General features: G+C 37.0%; 1 protein-coding gene across 2 annotated transcripts in view; it reads left to right on the top strand.

Annotated features, from left to right (window-relative positions):
• The window catches only part of LOC306857591 (serine/threonine-protein kinase LMTK1-like), a 59339-nt gene that overhangs the window by 17646 nt on the left and 19477 nt on the right, over nucleotides 1–22216 (top strand). The window contains exon 2 of one of the 2 annotated variants that reach the window (XM_079397609.1): nucleotides 16634–16767. In XM_079397609.1, coding sequence (XP_079253735.1) covers nucleotides 16634–16767 — 134 coding nt within the window. Of the gene's footprint in view, nucleotides 1–16633; nucleotides 16768–19641; nucleotides 19877–22216 lie in introns of those variants that run through there. The other variant, XM_079397608.1, reaches the window with a different exon arrangement.

The raw sequence follows: 22216 nt of genomic DNA, 5'->3' as shown, positions 1-22216 counted from the left end.
AAAACTCAAAAGAAGTTGACTGTTCACACTCGTTTTCTTTCCATGTTGTGCTCTACCCCTAGACGGGGCGTAACATGGAAATTGGGGGCTCGTCCTTTCTTGCTAAATTAGTAGCACGTCCATTTTGTCTGTTCCGGGGGGAGATAGTGAGTTATTTTATTCTGTTGTGGTTTCTCTTTGACTGGGATTTTTCTTTTTGTACGGGAGGAATTACGGTAATCAGTATGTCATCCAAATTTGAACTCGATAAATTCACGATCGCACCGACAGTAGAACAATTTGAGAAATGTCGTAAAGACGATTTGTTAGTGATTGCAGATTTCTATGATATAGTTGTACCTCGAAAGGCGTTGAAGAGAGAGATTAAGGAGGCACTGCGCACGGAGCTTGAAAAACACAACATTTTGCCTGGTGAGAGTGTGGTTACAGGTGTTGCAATAACTTCGCTATCTGACGATTTGGAAACTGCGGAGGCAGAATTCAACTCCAAAGATGCGGCTCGCATGGATCCTGTTAATCCTTCTCCGGTAAAAGACCCCTTACTGGCTGTCCGGTTGAAAGAACTGGAAGTGGAACTAAGCCGAAACCAATACCAGAGTCAGCTGTTGCATGTCCGAGCGGTGGAGCTTGAGACACAGCGAGATATCCGGTTGAAAGAGCTGGAGCTCGAATTAAAGTTCGGGCAGGCTAAGCAGTTCCAGTCTCCAGTGTTACGGGGAAATACTCCTGTGCAGACGCCGGTAATCACTTCTCCTTCTCGCCCTGTAATGTCACCCGTGTCTACGGTAAGTCCTGATTTTGATATTAGTAAACAAATTTCATTAGTCCCTACGTTTAGAGAACGTGAAGTTGACACGTATTTCACTGTGTTCGAGCGCATTGCAGCCACGTTAAAGTGGCCGAGAAATATTTGGCCTTTATTGTTGCAGTGTAAACTTGTCGGGAAAGCACAAGAAGTATGTTCGGCATTGACACTTGAACAAAGCATGAGTTATGATTCAGTTAAAGCGGCTGTATTAAGAGCGTACGAACTTGTTCCGGAAGCGTACCGTCAAAAATTTAGGGCTCATGTGAAAAATCCCAGTCAAACGTTTGTGGAGTTTGCACGTGAGAAGGCTACATTGTTTGAGAAATGGTGTGTAGCGAGCAAAGTTACCACTTTTGAGCAGTTAAAAGAGCTAATTTTGATGGAAGAGTTCAAAAACTGCATTTCAGAAAAGGTGGTAGTTTATCTCAACGAACAAAAAGTTTCATCCTTAACTGAAGCTGCTGTTTTTGCAGATGAATTTGTGCTCACGCACAAGGTTGCTTTTCAGTCCTCACGTTTATCACATCGCACTGCTGTGAATCGCAACTATAGTTCTAAGAGTGCAGATGCTGTACCCCCAGATAATCACACAGCTGATCTATCACTGATGTCACGGGAATGTTTTTATTGTCATGAAAGAGGTCATTTGATTGCTACTTGTCCTGTATTACAGAGGAAAAGTCAGAGGAAGACTCAGAATGTATCAAAGTCTGTAGCTTTTGTACGTACTTATTCTCTTGATTCATTACCTTCCATTGATCCTACTTTTGAACCGTTTGTTTGTGAAGGTGTAGTATCATTGTCTGAATCAGATTCAATTTCTAAACCTGTACGTATTCTTCGGGATACGGGTGCTGCACAGACATTTATCTTGGCAGATATACTTCCATTTTCAGCACAGTCTAGTTGTAACTCAGAAGTTCTAGTTCAAGGAATAGAACTTGGTGTTGTAAGAGTTCCTTTGCATACTGTGTACTTGCGTTCAAACATAGTAACTGGTTCAGTTAAAGTGGCAGTACGTAACAAATTACCAGTGAAGGGTATATCTTTAATTCTTGGAAATGATTTGGCTGGAAGTAAAGTTGTTTGTCTTCCTGTGGTTACTGAAGTCCCTAGTGTAGCTGCGAATGATGTGTTAAGTCAAACATTTCCAAACGTATTTCTTTCATGCGTTGTTACTCGTGCCCAAGCACGTAAATTCGACAATGAGATTGATCTCTCTGATTCATTCATGAATTTGAATGTTGGTGGTACTGAAGAAACGTTTGTGGAAGCATGTAGACCCATGCAAAATTTGAAGCTGGAACCTAAGTTCGATTTCCCATTTGACAAGAGACAGCTGATTGAGGCACAAAATGCTGATGATACTTTGAAGTCCTGTTTTTATTCTGCGGTTGACAAAGCTGAGATAGCTGATCAGACCACTGCGTACTTCACTGACGGCGGAGTGCTAATGCGTAAGTGGAGGCCTGAGAACTTAAAGCAAGATTGGAGCTCGGTGTTCCAAGTAGTTGTTCCTAAGCCATATCGAGAACATGTACTGAGTATGGGGCATGACCATGAGTTGTCTGGACATTTGGGTGTTAAGAAGACCTATCATAATCTTCTTAAATATTTTTTCTGGCCTGGAATGAAGTCTGCTGTTAGCCAGTATTGTCGATCGTGCCATGAGTGTCAAGTTGCTGGAAAACCAAACCAGATTATTTCTCCAGCTCCCTTGAAACCCATTCCTGTAATGAGTGAACCATTTCAGAAACTAGTTATTGATTGTGTTGGTCCTTTGCCAAAAACTAAATCTGGTCACTCGTATCTGTTAACGCTGATGTGTTCTGCTACTAGGTTCCCTGAAGCCATTCCTCTACGTTCACTAAGAACTCCAACAATCGTGAAAGCCATAGTGAAGTTCTGTACGACATTTGGTCTTCCGAAATTCATCCAATCCGACCAAGGATCCAACTTTATGTCGAAATTGTTCCGTAAGGTTATGAAAGAGTTGAATATTAAACATTGTACCTCCAGTGCTTACCATCCGCAGTCACAAGGTGTCCTCGAAAGATTCCACCAAACTCTTAAAACTATGATCCGAACTTACTGCCTCCAACATGAGAAAGATTGGGATGAGCAGATTCCTCTTTTGTTGTTCGCTGTTCGCAACACCACTCAGGAATCCCTTGGTTTCACACCGGCTGAGTTAGTCTTCGGACATACCCTTCGTGGTCCATTAAAATTGTTGCAAGAGCAATTACTTTCTGGAGGTCTGACAGGGTTTTCTTCTAAGAGTCTTCTAGATCATGTAAGTTCATTTCGTGAGCGCTTGCATTCAGTGTGGAAGTTAGCACAACAGTCCTTGTCAGCTTCTCAGGCCCGTATGAAGGGTACATTTGATAAAAAGACTGTTCAACGCTCATTTCAAGTAGGCGACCAAATTCTTGTTTTGCTACCTTTGCCTGGCTCTGCACTACAAGCAAAGTTCACCGGGCCATATGTGATTGAAGAAAAGTTGAATGATACTGATTATGTAGTACAGACCCCTGATCGGAAAAGGAAGACTCGTGTTTGTCACATAAACATGCTCAAGTTGTATATTTCTCGTTCTAATTCTAGAAACTCTATCAGTGTTCCTGTTACTTCCGTGACTCCAGTTGTAGTAGCTTCTGTAAATGCAGCTTCTTCTGGTTATTCTCCAAGTATGGATGATCTTAGGTTAGGAAGTGCATGTCTTTCTGGTGCGCGTCTTCAAAACTCTGAAGCTTTAGTAACCCTAGGTTCTAGGCTTTCTCATCTATCTCGATCAGCTCAAAACGAAATTGTACAGTTGGTTGATAAGTATTCATCGCTTTTCTCGGATATACCCACTGTGACTCATGTGCTAATGCATGATATTGATGTTGGTGACCATCGACCCGTTAAACAGAATGCTTATCGGGTAAACCCTGTGAAACGAGAAATCATGAAGAAAGAAACTCAGTATTTGATTGAAAATGGTTTGGCCGTCCCCAGTTGTAGTCCTTGGTGTTCCCCGTGTGTGTTGGTCCCAAAAGCTGATGGAACCTCACGTTTCTGTACTGATTACCGAAAGGTTAATCAACTAACCAAGGCAGATTCCTATCCTCTTCCCAGGATGGATGATTGCATTGATCGCATTGGCAGCGCTAAGTTTGTAACAAAGCTAGATCTACTTAAGGGTTATTGGCAGGTGCCACTTACGGAACGTGCTTCGGAGATTTCAGCATTTGCCACATCAGACGCTTTCCTTCAATATAAGATCTTAGCTTTTGGGCTTAAAAATGCCCCAGCGACATTCCAACGTCTAATGAATTACGTCTTGGCTAATGTACAAAACTGTGAAGCATACTTAGACGATGTGGTCTGCTATTCGACTACTTGGAATGATCATTTGAAAACTCTAGAAGAAGTGTTTACCAGATTTCGAGATGCTAATCTAACACTTAATTTAGCAAAATGTGAGTTTTGTCATGCTACTATCACTTATTTAGGCAAAGAAGTTGGTCATGGTGCTGTTCGCCCTGTGGAAGCCAAAGTGCAGGCCATTGTTGACTTTCCTGTGCCTAAAAGCAAAAGAGATCTTAGACGATTTCTTGGGATGACCGGTTACTACCGGAGTTTCTGTAAGAATTTTTCTGTTGTTGTGAAACCCCTCACAGATCTCCTTCGCAAAGATATCAATTTCAAGTGGAATGATAACTGTCAGTGTGCATTTAATTCTTTGAAGAGTCTGTTATGCAGTTCTCCTGTTCTAGCTGCTCCTGACTTCAGTCGGCCTTTCAAGCTTGAAGTGGATGCCAGTGGAAATGGGGCGGGTGCTGTCCTATTACAAGAAGATGACCAAGGAATCGACCATCCCGTATGTTACTACTCAAAAAAATTTAATCGTCATCAAGTAAACTATAGTACTATTGAAAAGGAAGCCCTGGCTCTTTTATTGGCTCTACAGCATTTTGAAGTCTATATTGGTTCTAGTCCACAACCCATTGATGTATACACTGACCATAATCCCCTCGTTTTTCTCCAAAGAATGTGTAACAAAAACCAGAGACTCATGCGTTGGGCCCTCGTCTGTCAGAGCTTTAATTTGCAAATCCATTACAAGAAGGGTGCTGACAACGTGATAGCAGATTCTCTGTCTAGGTGTTAATTGTAAACTATGTAAAACATGTTTACTCTTATGTGTGGGGGTGTTACGACCCTATGGTTTTGCTGTGTTTTGGTTTGTGTGTGTCTGCCCAGGTTGCTGCTGATTGGTTCCTGCAGACTCATTGATGTCGTCCTCTGATTGGTCTTCTCTCCCTTTTAAACAGGATGACAGCATTTCCTTTGGGGGGGGGGGAGGCCATTTTGTAAACTATGCTGTCGCTGGTTGACTCTGTTTGTATGCCTAGAGATATTGTTTGTGAGCGAGATTGTTTGGATATTAGTTGGTTGTATAACACTACTCCTGACCCTTGCCTGTTGTGTTATTCTGATCTTGAATTATCCCTTTGAACTTGATGTCTCTCTGTAAATATTTATTGTAAATACTGTAAATAGCTGATGATTGGGAAAGTAAGGAGTCAGACGCCATCTTTTGTTTTTGTAACGTTTGGATTTTTGTTTTGGATTAGGCAGTTAGGTTAGAGAATTGTATTTTTGTTTCTTTATTTTGGTAGGGAATTTAGGGGGTCTAATATTTAGAATGTTTTGTTAATTATTTTGGCACTGTCGGCTCCTGAAAGTGAACTCCCAAATAAAAACTCAAAAGAAGTTGACTGTTCACACTCGTTTTCTTTCCATGTTGTGCTCTACCCCTAGACGGGGCGTAACAATTACAAAGAAACGGCAAGTAACACATTGAATTAAATGTGAAATTCTGAAGTGGAAAAACTAGTTTTGGTAATTTTAGTACTTCAACTTGAATTTCCAAAGCAAAGTTTTAAGTTTTTTCCATTTAATATTTATATTTTATTTTATCTTTATATAATTTAACAAAAACATTTTTATATAATTTTAGTTTTATGTTAACATTAACAACGCTGCTAATTTGAGCTCAAGAAATAAACTTTTACATTTATTGGTGAATTGAAACGTGAGGAAAAACCTCTGCAAATGACCTGCCTGCGGGCGTTACAAAGATAGCCATCGAGTGAACTGTCTTGCTTTCTAAAGTATTGATTTAGGACACATCTGAAGCTGAATCTTGTCCTGGACGGAGGCAGTTTGTTTGCTCTGGTGTGCTGATGTCTCCAGGGGGCTGGTTTTCTCATGCACTCAAGCTGTATTTGGGGTCCGTCTGACAGAGTGAGCAGCTCTTTGGCCATATGTGCATTATGTCTATGTCCATTTCCATTTTGTCTGCCGTGGCCTTGGTCCAGCTCCACTTTTCCACCCGTCTCTCCATTTGCCTTCTGTTCTTACATTCTGTCTCTTCATCAATATTAGGCTTCAGCTTATTAGATTAATGGCTCGATCGTGTTTGAACAGGCTGTCTGTCTTTTTCTCTGAGCATGTTTGGCATTCAGCCTCTACTGTCTCTCATGTTTTGTCTTTAATCACTTGCTTTTTGCCTGCTCTTGTGCTGATTGCGCAAAGCTGTTGGAGATAGTCGAGTGAGGGATGGGAGTGATGCCAGCACACTAAAACTACCTTAGAATCAGTGCGGATGACTGTGTATCATGCAGAAAGCTATCTCAGCACAATGTTTAAGCTAGTTGCAGTTTCCTATAGCACTATTATTTCTGCAATAGCATTGCATGCTTTCTTGCATTTGAAACAAAAGTGAATGGTCCTAGCAATACCATAGTCTTGGGTTTGATTCCCAGGGAATGCATGAATTGAAGATATGTACTGTATAGCTTCAATGCTTTGGGTATAAGAAGAATCTGCCAAATGTTAAATAAATGTAAATGAATGTGATTAGCTAAAAACTTTGTGTACCACTTTATATTATCTTATCCTTGCTCTCTGTGTGCATAAACAAACATACGGTGCAATTAGTGTAGCCCAGTTCACAAATAGATGACTCATGTGAGCTTGTTCTTTACTCCTAATTACTCCTAATGAATCACTCCCAAGTTTGAATCAGTCTGATGCTTCATTGAAAGAACTCACTGAATAAGCCAGAGTGGTTATTGAACTAACTTGACTTACTGAACCTTAAGTCATTACTTTCATGATGTCATGAAGGTTCATGAAACTTAATATCATTAGCATGAATTATCAAATCAAAAAAGTAATTTCTGACTGAAAACAAATGATTTATTATATGAAATCTGTTAGCGTTTTTAAATCTAGCCTCAGAACTCATTTCTTTAAATTTGAATAAAATGAAAACTAAAAGACTTTCAAATCATATGAGCCAATATTTTATTCGCAATAGAACAGATAACATAACAAATGTTTAAACTGAGAAATTTTTCCATTTTATGCACAAAATTAGCTCATTTCAAATTTGATGCCTGCTACAGGTCTCAAAATAGTTGGGACGGGGGCATGTTTACCATGGTGTAGCATCTCCTCTTCTTTTCAAAACAGTTTGAAGACGTCTGGGCATCGAGGTTATGAGTTTCTGGAATTTTGGTGTTGGAATTTGGTCCCATTCTTGCCTGATATAGGTTGCCAGCTGCTGAAGAGTTTGTGGTCGTCTTTGACATATTTTTCGTTTTATGATGCGCCAAATGTTCTCTATAGGTGAAATATCTGGAGGTATCATACACATGGTCTGAAGGGGAGCATATGTTGCTCTAAAACCTTTATATACCTTTCAGCATTCATAGTGCCTTCCAAAACATGCAAGCTGCCCATATGGTATGCACTTATACACCCCCACACCATCAGAGATGATGGCTTTTGAATTGAACGCTGATGACACGCTGGAAGGTCTCCCTCCTCTTTAGCCCGGAGGACACGGCGTCCGTGATTTTCAACAAGAATGTCAAATTCGGACTCGTCAGACCATAGAGAACTTTTGCACTTTGAAGCAGTCCATTTTAAATGAGCCTTGGCCAACAGGACACGACGGTGCTTCTGGACCATGTTCACATATAGCTTCCTTTTTGCATGATAGAGCTTTAGTTGGCATCTGCAGATGGCACAGCGCATTGTGTTTACCGACAGTGTTTCTGGAAGTATTCCTGGGCCCATTTAGTAATGTCAATGAGAGAATCATTCCAATGAGTGATGCAGTGTCGTCTGAGGGCCCGATGAGTACGGGCATCCAACAAAGGTCTTTGGCCATGTTGGCCAAGAGATTTCTTCAATTTCTCTGAAACTTTTGATGATGTTATGCACTGTAGATGATGAGATTTGCAAAGCCTTAGCAATTTGACGTTGAGGAATGTTGTTTTTAAAGTATTCCACAATCTTTTTACGCACTCTTTAACAGATTGGAGAGCCTCTGCCCATCTTTACTTCTGACAGACTCTGCCACTCTAAGACATCCCTTTTATTTTACAGACCTGATGGCAATTAACTTAATTAGTTGCTAGATGTTTTCCCAGCTGAATCTTTTCAAAATGTCTTGCTTTTTTAGCCCTTTGTTGCCCCCGTGCCAACTTTTTTGAGGCCTGTAGGAGGCATCAAATTTGAAATGAGCTCATTTAGTGGATAAAAGTGTAAAATTTTTCAGTTTAAACATTTGTTATGTTCTCTATGTTCTATTGTGAATACAAATATTGGCTCATTTTATTCAAAAAAAAAAAAAAAAAAAAAACGTCCCAACATTTCCGGAATTCGGGTTGTACTTTTAAAAAAACCTAAACATAAATATTGACATTAACGAGGAGATGATTGGAAGGGTGGAGGATTTTAGATATCTTGACATTACTTTCGATGATCATCTCAATCTTAATCAGCATATTTTAGGTATCTACAAAAGTTCTCAACAGAGACTTAGTTCTCTGGAAACTTAAGCAGTTGTCAGTTCAGCCCCGTCTCCTTCTCCTGTATCAAAGTATTATTGAGCCAGTTCTTATGTATGGTGCCATTTGTTTCTTTCATATGATTACAGCTGTTAATAGGAATAAGCTTTTACAGAAACCTCATTTGGCTAGTAGGATTATTGGTATTCCTACTCTTAAATTATCAAACTGTGTCACTTCAGTTACGATTCGAAAAGCACTAATCCTAAATGATCCAGATCATCCACTCCATCTGTATTTCATTCCCCTTCCATCTGGCTGTAGGTGTAGACTACCTATGTGTAGGAAGACTAACTAGTAAGAGTTTTGTTCCTACAGCTATACGTGCTTTAAACACATTGTAAATTAGCCATCATCTTACACTCTTGCATTTGTTGTGTATTTTTTTTTTTTTTTGGTGGGGTATGTAATTGTTCTTGAATGTATTGTGACAAGTTCGTATATAATGTGTTGTTGTCCTGTTATATACGCACCTTCTGTGAAAATTAATTTCCTCCCTGAGGACAAATAAATTATCTATCAAATATACACTTACCAAAAAATTTTTTTTCAATAAATAAATGTAGAAATGTATGTATAGGGTTTATTTATTGCAATTTATTTGTTTAAACTATTTATTTTTTGGCAAAATATTATGACTCAGTCACACGTTTCCATACGATGTGTTTATACCCTGAGACAGTTATATTTAAGACTGGTGGTGGACCTTCATGCTTGCTTTTGAAAAAAAATCATATGTTTTTGTATGATTCACAACATATGAATACATACGAAATAACTTTTGCCTCCTTATTTCAGTCCATCAAGTGAAATGTGGATGTAGCGTCATTAGAAGTGCTTTAGTTTATGTCAGTTCACGCTGTCTGGTTTTGACAAACAGACCTGTCAATCTGTGTGTGTAAATGTGTGTGTGCTGACATGACTAGAGGCCCATTAAGTTTATTTCCTGTATAAGTGAAAGCGCATGACCTGTGTAAACACCAGCCTGTGCTGTTTAAATCAACTGTCAGTCATCTCCACAGAAACAAGCAGAACTCCATTATCCAGTCTTATGATTGGTTAATAGGTTGGGCTTTGTTTATGTTAATGAATCTGCTTGAATGCTGTAAATGAACGGTTCAGCTTGGGCTCTTTTGTCGAGCTCAAGTAATTACCCACCGGGAACAGGGTACACGTTTCCTCCAGCTCTCGTGGCTCTGCTCTCCCCCCCACCCCACCCCCCCATCCCTCATCATTTAGTCATGCTCCTGCTCTCTGCCTGAGCTTACTGAAAATGGGTAGAGAGAGAGAGAGAGAGAGAGGAAACAGTGAAATGCAGTGAGAACTTCTTTTTTGTAAAAAAAAAAAAAAAAAAAAAAAAAAACATCTGTTCTCTCTTAAAGCATTGTTCTGTTCCTGCCTCTTTTTTATAATCCCTTTCACATTCATTTACTCTGTTATTCTTTAAATGAAATACCTGGAGAACATCAGTCATATCTTTCTGCCACTCTTTGTATTCTTGCTCGTATTTTCTAACAGTAGTTGCTCAGCCTTGTCTTGTTTTTTAGGTGTTCTGTCATGGGGTGCTGAGATTCGGGGTTGTGCAATATTTAAGAAATGGCTTCTTTTCAGTTTTGTGAGTTTGAATTTAAATTGAATTGGATTGGAATGACAGGAAAAGGCAGGGCTGGGGAGACAACCTGGAACATTGCTCCATTTTTAAGAGCTTGAGGTTGTTTTTTTTTTAAATGTTTTCAAAAGAAGCCTCTTGTGCTCACTAAGGCTGCATTTATTTGTAACAAACACAATAAAAACAATAATATTGTAAAATATTATAGTAACTTAACTCGTTTCTCGTTTCTATTTTGTGATACTGTAAGGACCACCAACTCGCTTGGGGGGTTAGAAAGTATCTGTAAAAGTTGTAAAAATGACGGCCTTACCCACAATAGCACTTTCGTGCAAGGTGTAGTTTATATACAGCACCATATATACAAAAGTCCACAAGTGATGGTATGAAGAAATATACAGTGTAATTACCAAAAACCTTCAAATACAAAGTTACTATAATTTACTTATACTTAATATATTTATATTTTTGTGATGGCAAAGGTGCATATTCAGCCGCCATTACTCCAGTCTTCAGTGTCACGTGTTCCTTCAGAAATCAGGATTCTTTGATGAATAAAAGAGCAGAAAGCATTTATTTGAAATAGAAATTTGTAACCTCATGAATGCACTGGTGATTTGATTCATTTAATGCATCCTTGCTGAATAGTATGAATTTCTCCTTAAAATAATTGAAAAAATCACTCAGTGTCATATTCTTTAAACACATTGTATTATTTGTTAAATTTGCTTTTGTATACTATCTTTTTGTGCTGTAAAAGAAACATTATCTGGATTTAACAGCTTTCAGATAAGTGTATCTATTAGAAACTTCAGGCATGTAAAATTTGGTTAAAAAAGGGTGCTATAACAATGATAAACACATATTTACCCTTGGTAAATATGTTCAAAGAAGGCTGTGAAAATGAATCTGCATTGTTAATTCTTTTGATCTTTTATTTAAAAAATTCACAAAAATCTAACCTTTCATTGGATAATAAGAATTTAAAATGGGGGGAAATATCATTATGAAATAAATGTTTTTCTCAAATACATGTTGGACACAATTATTGGCACCCCTAGAAAGTCTTATGAGTAAAATATATCTGAAGTATATTCCCATTCATATTCACAATTTTGAGCACTCCAGGGTGATTATGAACATGAAATTATCCAGCCATGGCTTCCTGTTTTACAGAAATATAAATAGGAGGGAAAACAAAGCCCAAATTCCCTTAATCATCCATCACAATGAGAAAAACCAAAGAATATATTTCTGATGTGCAGCAAAAGATAATTGAGCTTCACAAATTAGTGAAGTGGCTTTATGAAAAGAGCTAGAACAGTGAAAATTCCCATTTCCATCATCAGGGCAATAATTAAGTATTTCCAATCAACATAAAATGTTACGAAACTGCCTTGAAGAGGACGTGTGTTTATATCGTCCTCATGCACGGCGAGAAGGAGAGTTTGAGTGGCTTAAGACTCTCCAAGGACCACAGCTGGAGAATTGCAGAAAATAGTTGAGTCTCGGGTCAGAAAACCTTAAAAAATAATAGTCAAACAGCACCTACATCACCACATGTTGTTTGGGAGGATTTCAAGAAAAATTCTCCTCACTCATCCAAAACCAAAGTCCAGCATATTCAGTTATCAGACACGACTAGAACTTCAAATGGGACTGGCTTCTATGGTCAGATGAAACTAAAAAATGAGCTTTTTAGCAGCAAACACTCAAGATGGGTTTGGTGCACACAGGGATAAAAAGTACCCCATGTGTACAATGAAACATACTGCTGTATTTTTGATGTTGTGGGCCTATATTTCTGCTGGAGGTCCTGGACATCTTGTTTAGACACATGGCATCATGGATTCTATCAAATACCAACAGATAAAAAATCAATAAGTGACTGACTTAAATCTTATAACGGGCCATGTTTGGATCTTCCAACCGGGTCACTGAGCACAAAACCAAGCTTCTGCTGCCCATTCCAGTCCTATGACCTGAACCCTGTAGAAAATGAGTGAGGTGAACTGAAGAGAAGAAGCACCAACATGGAGCTGGGAATCTAAAGGGTCTGGAGAGATTCTGGATGAAGGAATGGTCTCTGATCTTTTGTCAGGTGCTCTCTAACCTCATGAGGCATTATAGGAAAAAATTTAGAGTTGTTAAACTGGCAAATGGAGGTTTCAAAAAGTATTGAATAAAAGGGTGCCGTTAATTGTGGCCAATGTGTATTAGAGAAAAACATTTATTTCATAATGATACCCCAACCGATTTTAAATTCTTATTATGCAATGAAAGGTTAGATTTTTGTGAATTTCTTTTAATAAAAGATCAAAAGGATTAACAATGCAGATTAATTTTCACAGCCTTCTTTGATCATATTTACCAAAGGTGCCGATATTTTTTGGCCATGACTGTATATATTTTTTATCTGTATTTTTATGGTGCTTAGCTGAAATATATGGTGTATTGTCTCTGTCTACTAACTGGCTTACTGAGAGATGTTTATTATCTTGGAAAATATTGGCTCCAAAGCCCCATGGTGCTTTAAATCTGATGATTACTGCTCATTCATTTCTGTTTAGATTGTTTTTCTCTCTGGCTTCATTGTAAGCTATAAAACACTTTTAAAGTAAGAATTCTGTCTAAAGCGCCAGAAAGCACTTTAGACTAAAGTGTGATTGCAAATTGAGAGTTTGATTGGGCCAAATCAAAACCTGAAAGACAACACATTTTGAGAGCACCTGAATCCGAAAGCCTTGTAATGGCTCGATGAAATTGCAATGAGTCACGGAAGCTCTCACACTTTGAAAAGCAGTCTGGAATTACAGCTCACAGGATCCAGACAACGTGTTTCAGAGAATGTGTTCAAATGAAGATAACTAGACGGTCATCTCAGAAATAGAATAGCATTGCATGACTAATTTTAATGTAAACACTGAATTCTGAAAACAAATAGTGACAGACATGCATGTAGTTGACACTTCTAATCGTTGTATTGTCTCACTTGAGCAGATCTTGGAAAAGGTCTTTAGATCATAAACAATAAGCACTAAAGCCAGATTTATTAGCTATTAAATTAACGTTTAGTCAGAAAATGTCCAGAGAATTGTAATAATAAAACAGTAATATTGTAAAATATAATTAAAATTTTAAATAACTGTTTTCTATTTTAATATATTTTAAATGTAATTCCTGTAATGCCAAAGCTACATTTTTAGCAGCCATTAATATTTCTTATTATTTTCAATGCTGAAAACATGTCCGCAGTTTTGTGGTTTCTAGGATTCTTTGTTCAATTAAAAGAACACAGTTTATTTAAAATAGGAACTTTGTAACTTTGTAAATAACTTTTGATCAGTTTAATGCATCTTTGCTGAATAAGAGAATAAAAAAAATCTTACTGACCCTAAACTTTTGGACATTTAGTGTATTTTTTGACAACCTGTCCAATGTGAATAAACTATATAAAAAATGAATACAGTAAAATTTCTCTAAATTATACAGTGCATTGTGCCTGATTTTCAAATGAATTGAAGGATCAAATAATAAATTCAAGTAATAATAATAGATGTAAATGTGTATGGATCGAAAGTCTTGAGGTTTAAAGTGTCTGTGTGCCCTGCCTTTAGTAATATCTGTTCTCATTTAGAATGGAAGGCTCTCGGGCCCTCTCAATATCTTCATTAAGACAAGACTCAATAACATTGATCTCACACTGAACAGATTGTGGTTAAATGTATAAATTTGGCTATACTTTTTTTTTGTTTTTTTTTAAGAAATGTCCTTACAATTAAAACATCAAGCGATTTTGAGGAAATTCAGCGTGGTCCTTATTATTTGAGATGTTCTTTAATGGGACCCTGGAGCAGCAGAATCACTGTATTTTTCATCCAATCAATCTTTCCTAATGAAGGATGCTTGAAAGGGTCTTTGTCACTTCCCCTCTGTGCCTCATCACCGCATGCGATCTGATTCATGAATACTAATTCCAGCTTCCTTTGAAAATAGCCAGATATGCTTACACTCAGATCGAGACTAGATCTCTGTTAAATACATTCCTGATTACCTGCTTTACCAGGCACAACAGAAGTAACCCAACTGCTATTCATTAAAGCAGTGTCTCTATTGTAGTGGTTTGGCCACAGTTCTGGTGTCTCTCTGCTGGTTTGAACTGAATGCTTTAAGTCTGATTTTAATGCAGCTGCATTAAGCGGTTCAGCAACCAGAAAACCTCCCAGCACCAGAGGGAATGAAATATAGATGAATGCATTTCATGAGGCCTTACAACATATTGCTCAAAAAACGTGCCAAGTACACACAAACTCACATCCTCTTCATCCATATCTTCATGGTCTTTATAGATAGACAGACAGACAGACAGACAGACAGACAGACAGACAGATAGACAGACAGACAGACAGACAGATAGATAGATAGATAGATAGATAGATAGATAGATAGATAGATAGATAGATAGATAGATAGATAGATAGATAGATAGATAGATAGATAGATAGATAGATAGATAGATAGATAGATAGATAGATAGATAGATAGATAGAGGGATTAGATGAGTGGGCTGAAAGGTGAGGATGGAGGCTTGGATTCATGGATTGAGGGGATGTGTTGAAACACAGAGCGTTTTGCAGCCAACTGCAGATTTTACACTCGTTCTATCCATTCTAGTTTCCAAGGCAACTACTGGAGCCGAATTTGGAGTGAAAATAAGACCCTGCAAGTCTATGAAATAAATAAAGCTATCAAATACAACCTCACTGACAATGACAATCAGTCTTGGTCTTGTTATTTTGTTGTGTTAGATGATGAATGAGATCATATATCCCTTGTATTATTGATAATTATGCTCTTTATTACTGTATATGTTTGCCCTGGCATTTCTTTAATAATATATGTGCCACTGGCCTGTGTATCACAGTATTAGATCCGACAGTTTAAAGAGTGAGAGAAAACAGCAGGATGTTACAGTATCTTCATTCAGTCCATGTTGGCTCTCTTTGCTACAGCATTTTTTGCTTATTCTAAATGCACTGAAATCAGAAGAGACTTAATGGTGTATTATATTCAGTTTGTAAGGCCAAACGTTTCTCTCACCAAAGTCATTTATCATATAGACAAGACCGTTTGATGCCATCAATAAATTAAATTAGATATAAGAGACCATGCATTAGTGCAGTTGTCCTGTGAAAAAAAAGATTTTCATGCTTAATTATAAGATTATAAATTATAAGATTTCTAACACCTTCAATCACCTCCACACCAAGACAAACACAACTGGAAAGGGAGGAAGGGCTTTACTCCAGCGGCTCTCTGCCTGTCTGTGGTGTGATGTGCAGCTGATCAATGTGTGCTACACTGCTGTGCTGCGCAGAGACGCGGAGGGGAGAAAGGTATTGTAACTCGACAAAGTCTCAACATTTCCCGACCAGATATTTAGATTTTTTATTAGTTTGACAGGGAAAGCTGTGTGCAAACAGAAACACGCATGCATATATACATAGAGTATATTAATTTATATATATATATTAAAAAAACCTCCCTAGAAAAAAGGGCACTTTCTCTTGAGGAAGAAAAAGGGCAGGTGCTCAAGCCCCCTTTGATGTCTATGTGTGCACGTGCCTGCCTCCTATATATATTTCTGTGAAACAGGAAGCCATGGCTGGATAATTTCATGTTCATAATCACCCTGGAGTGCTCAAAATTGTGAATATGAATGGGAATATACTATATTTTACTGCGCCAATAATTGTGTCCAACATGTATTTGAGAAAAACATTTATTTCATAATGATATTTCCCCCCATTTTAAATTCTTATTATCCAATGAAAGGTTAGATTTTTGTGATTTTTTTTTTATAAAATATCAAAAAGATTAACAATGCAGATTAATTTTCACAGCCTTCTTTGTTCATATTTACTAAAGGTGACAATATTTTTGGCCATGACTGTATTTGTATGCTTGTTTCAAATCAATGACTGAAATCACAAAGGTGGTTGAGTGATGAATGGTGATCAGTTACAGTATCTAAAAACACAAACTTACAACAAACATTTTAACCAAAAATGTTGATGATGTTAAAAAGATGTCCTTGTTCATTTGTCAACAAGCTTCTTGTATTTTACTGCATCCATGTGATTAGTAAAAGACTATTGTAGTATTGGTTGTCTAGGAACACAAATAAGAATAATCAGAACACAAAGAATACTTGTGTGCAATATGTGTATTGTATTCATGCCCCCGAGTCCTGTATTGTGATAGCAGTTGTTTAGTTTGTGTAATGTTGTGTCTGTCCTGCAGATGGCGCTCCACTGAGTGAGCTGTCCTGGTCGTCCTCTCTGGCTGTGGTGGCTGTCTCTTTCTCTGGACTCTTTACCTTCATCTTCCTCATGCTGGCTTGCCTGTGCTGTAAACGAGGTGACATTGGCTTTAAGGTGAGACCCTCTTTCATTTCAATCACTTTAACAAGTAGTGGCTCTTAAATTCCATCAGACCGCCATGGTTCACACTTTGGAATGAGCCAACTCAGCAAAATTCAGTCCCAATCAGAACACACATAATAAATTATACCATATTAGTGGCCCATGAAATAAGCAGACAATGCAAATCTACACAGTATCTCTCTCTTGTTTCCCAGTCAAAAACGTTTTCGTTTTAATGTAGAATCGTATATCATTTAAACGAATTTATTGTTTTAAATTGAATTTTTCCTTTATTTTTTCTTATTTCTTATACAATATTTAGTTTTTTATTTATGTATTTTTCTGCACTTTAAAATCCACTATATGAACAAACTTGCTTTTATCACAAATAGTGGCATTCGCGTTGTTTTCTGTCTATATTTATTATTATTGTGAATTGAAAAGCTAAAAAAAGACTATACCAAAGATGCATTTCAGTAATATCTAATGCATGTTTGTTTCTCAGCTATAATAGTTTTACTGGAAAATAAATAATATCTATTAGGAATGAGATTTTCTGCAGTGCACCAACAATGATAAAGCAAGATCATCCTATATTATTCTATAATGTTCTGACTTTCTCATGCCACTGTCTATGAATATGTAAGCGTAATGTGCATTAATAATGTAACGCTTTGCCAGAAGCAAAGATTTATTATACTTTATTATACCAAATAAGTAAAAAAAAAAAAAATAGCCATGAAATATTGATGAGTTGAAATAATTATGTGAGGAGAAAGAGATCATATAGTGATATGAGAACCATGAAACTAGCTATCTAGGAATCAATTAAACCATTTAGCAGTTATGTATAATAAAAAAATATTTTAGAATCCCACAACTGACCAATCAGAATCAAATGTAAATACACTGATATAAATGCCACATCTCTTCAGAACGAATCTCTATTTGATATTGAAAGATTATTAACTGGGAGAGATTTTAATCATACTTGCCAGTCAGCAATGAATTTACACAAAAGCATCTCTCTCTATTGCAACTTCTTGGCCTGTTGCCGTCCTGCAGTTATGAATGAAATTGTAAAGTCTGAAAAGCATCATTCATGAATCACTTCTGAGTCTGTTTCAGATCTGTAGGAATGCTTTGATCAGCTATACTTGAAAGGTAGCACAGCACATGCACACATGCATTCTGTTCAGCTGCATGTCCTCTTGCCCTTTCGAGGTTACGGTGCAAACCACTTAGTCTTGTCTCATAAGGTTAAAGGAACCAAGGCAGAGAGAGCGCAGGGACAGAATCGCTTCCCTGTAGATGTGTTTTTGTAGCAAACAGCGGAGGCCTTCAAACGGCATATGGCTATAGATCTCAGCGCACACTGTGCATTTTTCAGCAGCAACTTTAAAGTGGGTCAAGGCACAGGAGAAATGAGACCCGTGTGAGTGTGTGTGAGAGAGGAGGATGGCTCTTTCATGCTTCTAAGCACCTGGTCTCCAGTAAAGGCCAAATATTTGTAATTATAATCCCTCAGTGGAACTTAACCATCAGTGGGGCTTAAACATCAGCTGCTGAAAAGAGACTCTTCCCTCTGTCTCTCTGCGTCTATTATCTAACACATTTTCTGTCTATTTAACACTCGCTCATTCTTGTATACAAGTTGGGAGTCTGATAAGCCTGAGGGTGATTGATTCATTCATTCCCCTTTAGCATTCTCAAAACCTCACACACTTATACAATCCATGAGCGCTGAGAAACAACTGTTTGTTAGTTTAAGGTGCGACTGTAATACAGTGCTTACATAAGTGTGTTTTATGCTAATATGTTGAGTGCTGTATATGCAGAGTCAATAACAAACACTCATCAAGTGCTGGCAAATAAATGAGTGTTTGCTAACTTTATCGTAAACTGCAACAAGTCAAAGTATTTAGACTGTTCGTCTGTATTGTATATTGTATATTTTATATTTGATTCTATTCAAGGGTTCAGTTTAAATTGAAATTAGTAGTACAGATGTATATTTGTGCACCTACACTACTGTTCAAAAATTTAGGGTCAGTAAATTGCTTTATTTTTTACTTTTGAAAGAAGTCTGTTATGCTCATCAAGGCTGCATTTGTTTGATCAAAAACACAGTAAAAAACTGTAAAAATTAAAATAACTTTTTTCTCTTTTGCTATATTTTAAAACGGATTTTATTCCTGAGATCAAAGCTGAATTTTCAGCATCATCACTCCAGTCTTCAGTGTCACGTGATCCTTCAGAAATCATTCTAATAAGCTGATTTGGTGCACAAGAAACATTTCTAACTATTATCAATGGTGCAGTTGTGCTGCTTAATATTTAATGTTTTATATTTAATATTTTTGTAATAATTCTCTGATGAATAGAACTTTAAAAAGAACAGCATCTGTTTGAAATAGAAATCTTTTGCATCATTATAAATGTCTTTACTGCCACTTTTGATCAATTTAATGCGTCGTTGCTGAATAAAATCTTAAAAAACGTCCCCAAACAATTGAACAGTAATGTACTCTAGTTTGGTAAATATGCTTATATGCTAAATCTAACCTCTTCAAATGAATGCACATGCATACAAGCATACATGTGAGTGTGCTCATTTGTGCCGATGGCTAGAGCAAGGGCCTGCCATGCACATATGAGAAAGTATGAGTGCGAGGAAGGAAGGATGAAGAAAAAAGAGTGATGTCATAAGCACAGAATGTGAAAGCCTTTCCCTGTTAGATTTTTTTTTCAGCCTCACATTTTTGTGGAAGCGTCTCCACTATTCTTAATCACTGGTCGTCCACACTCTCATGGGAAAAACACAGGAACTGCCCCTCCCTGCATTCTCTCTCTCTCTCTCTCAAGTGCAGGATCTATTTGCTTTTTATTGTATGTTTTCTTGAGAGTTATCATGATGTATTCTCAAGACCTGGGTTCTCCGGTTGCGTGGCAGCATGGGTCGGTTCCTAATGTTCAGTCTGGTGAGGGATCCATCTGGGGTCATGTGGGCACCTCACAGGTGCTCTTTGAAGAGCCCAGCGGTGCAGGTTCACGAGGCGAAAGGGAAGAGTTAAAGATTCAGCGCAACCTGTTAGATGTAACACGTGTGCATTAAGGGCAGGTAAGATGAGAAATTAATTAAATCTTTGGCCTTACAGAACAGTGCTGTCTTCAGAAAGTTGTTTTAATGAATAATGAATAGTATAGTTTAATGAGTAAGGTGTGGATGCTATATGTTACTAAAATGGGTTTGCATATAATCTTTGTTCAATTAAAAGTGTAACTCACCTTATTTTAAATAGTGGATATAGGTTGTGAAACCATGGAAATCTGAAAATGTTTCATATACAGTTCCATTATAAGAATTATGTATTGCTCCCTGATGTCGGTGCCCATAGAACACAAAATATAAGGGCAGTGGGGCAAGTTGTCACATTGGGAAGCTATCGTAAAGGCTTTGAGTCAAAAGTCAAATTATGCAAATGCTGGTTTTCTCTTTAAGTTGTTTCAAATATTTAATTAAAAATATATTTTATTGTCTTCTGGGAGAAAAATCAATATTATAACATGTTTTTATGATATCTATTGTGTCATTGGGGATTTTAATTGGGGCAGTTCATCATGTATTTTATATTATAATATACTGTACAATTTTACACATTTTATACAATTGTATATAACATTTACTGTAGTCTAATAGATATGGTTATGCAAATGCATTCTGTGTGTTCATAAATGTCGTACTGTTTAAATGTTGCTTATAGCAGGTTCTCATTGTGACAACTTACCGCCACATTGTGTGACAAAATATTCATAAGTTTTTTGTTTGTTTGTTTTTTAAGAGAGAAAGATTTTTGTGCATGTTTTGATATTCTTGGAAAAGACAGTACCAGTAGTTGCTTAAACCAGATGTTTATTCATCAGAGGATATAACGGTGCACACTAGATGTTTCTGGTTATTAGTCTAATGTGATAAAAAATGCAGTGAGATTCAGCTGGCAGGACTGTTTATACTGTGACTTAAGCAATGTGGTTTCAGGCAACAAATTATTGCAGTCTTTTAGCTAGGATCACAGCGTGCCCTGTTGGGAATCCTAGCGTCCGGTAGCGCTGCCGTGCGCTGAGCAGATCAGGAGCCGGGTCATGTGGCATCCGTGTGGGGCGTGTGAAGATGTGGATGATGGGGCCTCTAGGGGAACTTGAGTGTTTGTATTTGTTTGCTAGCTTTCGATTTTAAGTGTGCGCGACCCCACTAGGTCACTGTTTTCCATTTCTTCGACCCTGTATCTCCGCACCCGAGTTCACAGAAAATTTGCTTGCATCTGGAGGAGCATTTCCGATTTCCAGATGCTGCCAAGTCTTGTCTTTTCTTAGCACTGTCTCAACTCTCTTTGTAGTTTCACCATATCCATGTGGAGATGAAAAGCATATTGAGGCAATACGTACAAGTTGAAAGCTCTTGAGATTAAACGGATGGCTCATTATTTCATCAGATTATGGTGACAGGCTGTTTAATGGACTGTTTAATAAATTGTCATTTGTTCCAGTAAGCATTAAATGTTCTTTTTTATTCATTTTATTAAAATAATCAGGCTAAACACTCCTCAGTTAAAACAGTCACTGATGTTTCTTTTCAGTTTAAAGATCTGCTTGTTTATTCTTGTACATCAAGTCCCAAAACACACACACACACACACAAACACAAACATAAACAAAGGGTCCTTGAATCCTTCCCACAAAGATGGAATTGAGCTGAGCAACATAATATGACTATTAGGTAAAAAGTATTTTTTGAACTCCTTTTGGAGTTCTTATAATGAATGAAAATAATGTAATTCTTAATGTTTCTAAAAAAATATATTATTTTCTAATTTTTCACAAAGAAAAATATATACAGTATGTATATATATATATATATATATATATATATATATATATATATATATATATATAGTTTTATTTATTTATTATTATTATTATTTTATACTGAGGTGAAACATGTCCTAACCAGTTATCAGGGAACATTCCAATAACTTTCATCAATGTTTTTTAAAGGTAATATAATGTAAATGGACAAAACATTCTAAAAATAAAGTTTATAGAACATTCTTATAACATTAATATGTAATATACATTCTTGTAATGTTGAGAGGAAACATCCTGTTCTCAGAACATCCTTGTGATGTTATTTATACTTGATGAATGAAGAGGAAAGGTTCTTGGAACATTCTTATGTTATCAATATTTGAGTGTTTTTAATATTAGCAGAAAATAGTGATAATAATATTCACAGAAAATCAATGTAATGTTCTTATAATATTAATGGAAAATCTCCTTAGAACCAAATTTATGGAATGCTATATGTAACTGATGAACTAAATCTAGGGAGAAATTATTTGTGTTCATTATTCTCAGAAAGTCCTTTAATTATTAGAAGGATCAGCTAACATTTAAAACATTT

This window comes from Barbus barbus (assembly GCF_936440315.1).
Source record: "Barbus barbus genome assembly, chromosome: 38".
Classification (NCBI taxonomy): Eukaryota; Metazoa; Chordata; class Actinopteri; order Cypriniformes; family Cyprinidae; genus Barbus; species Barbus barbus.
Note: the sequence above shows the minus strand (reverse complement) of the source record. Positions and strands in the feature narration are given on the sequence as shown.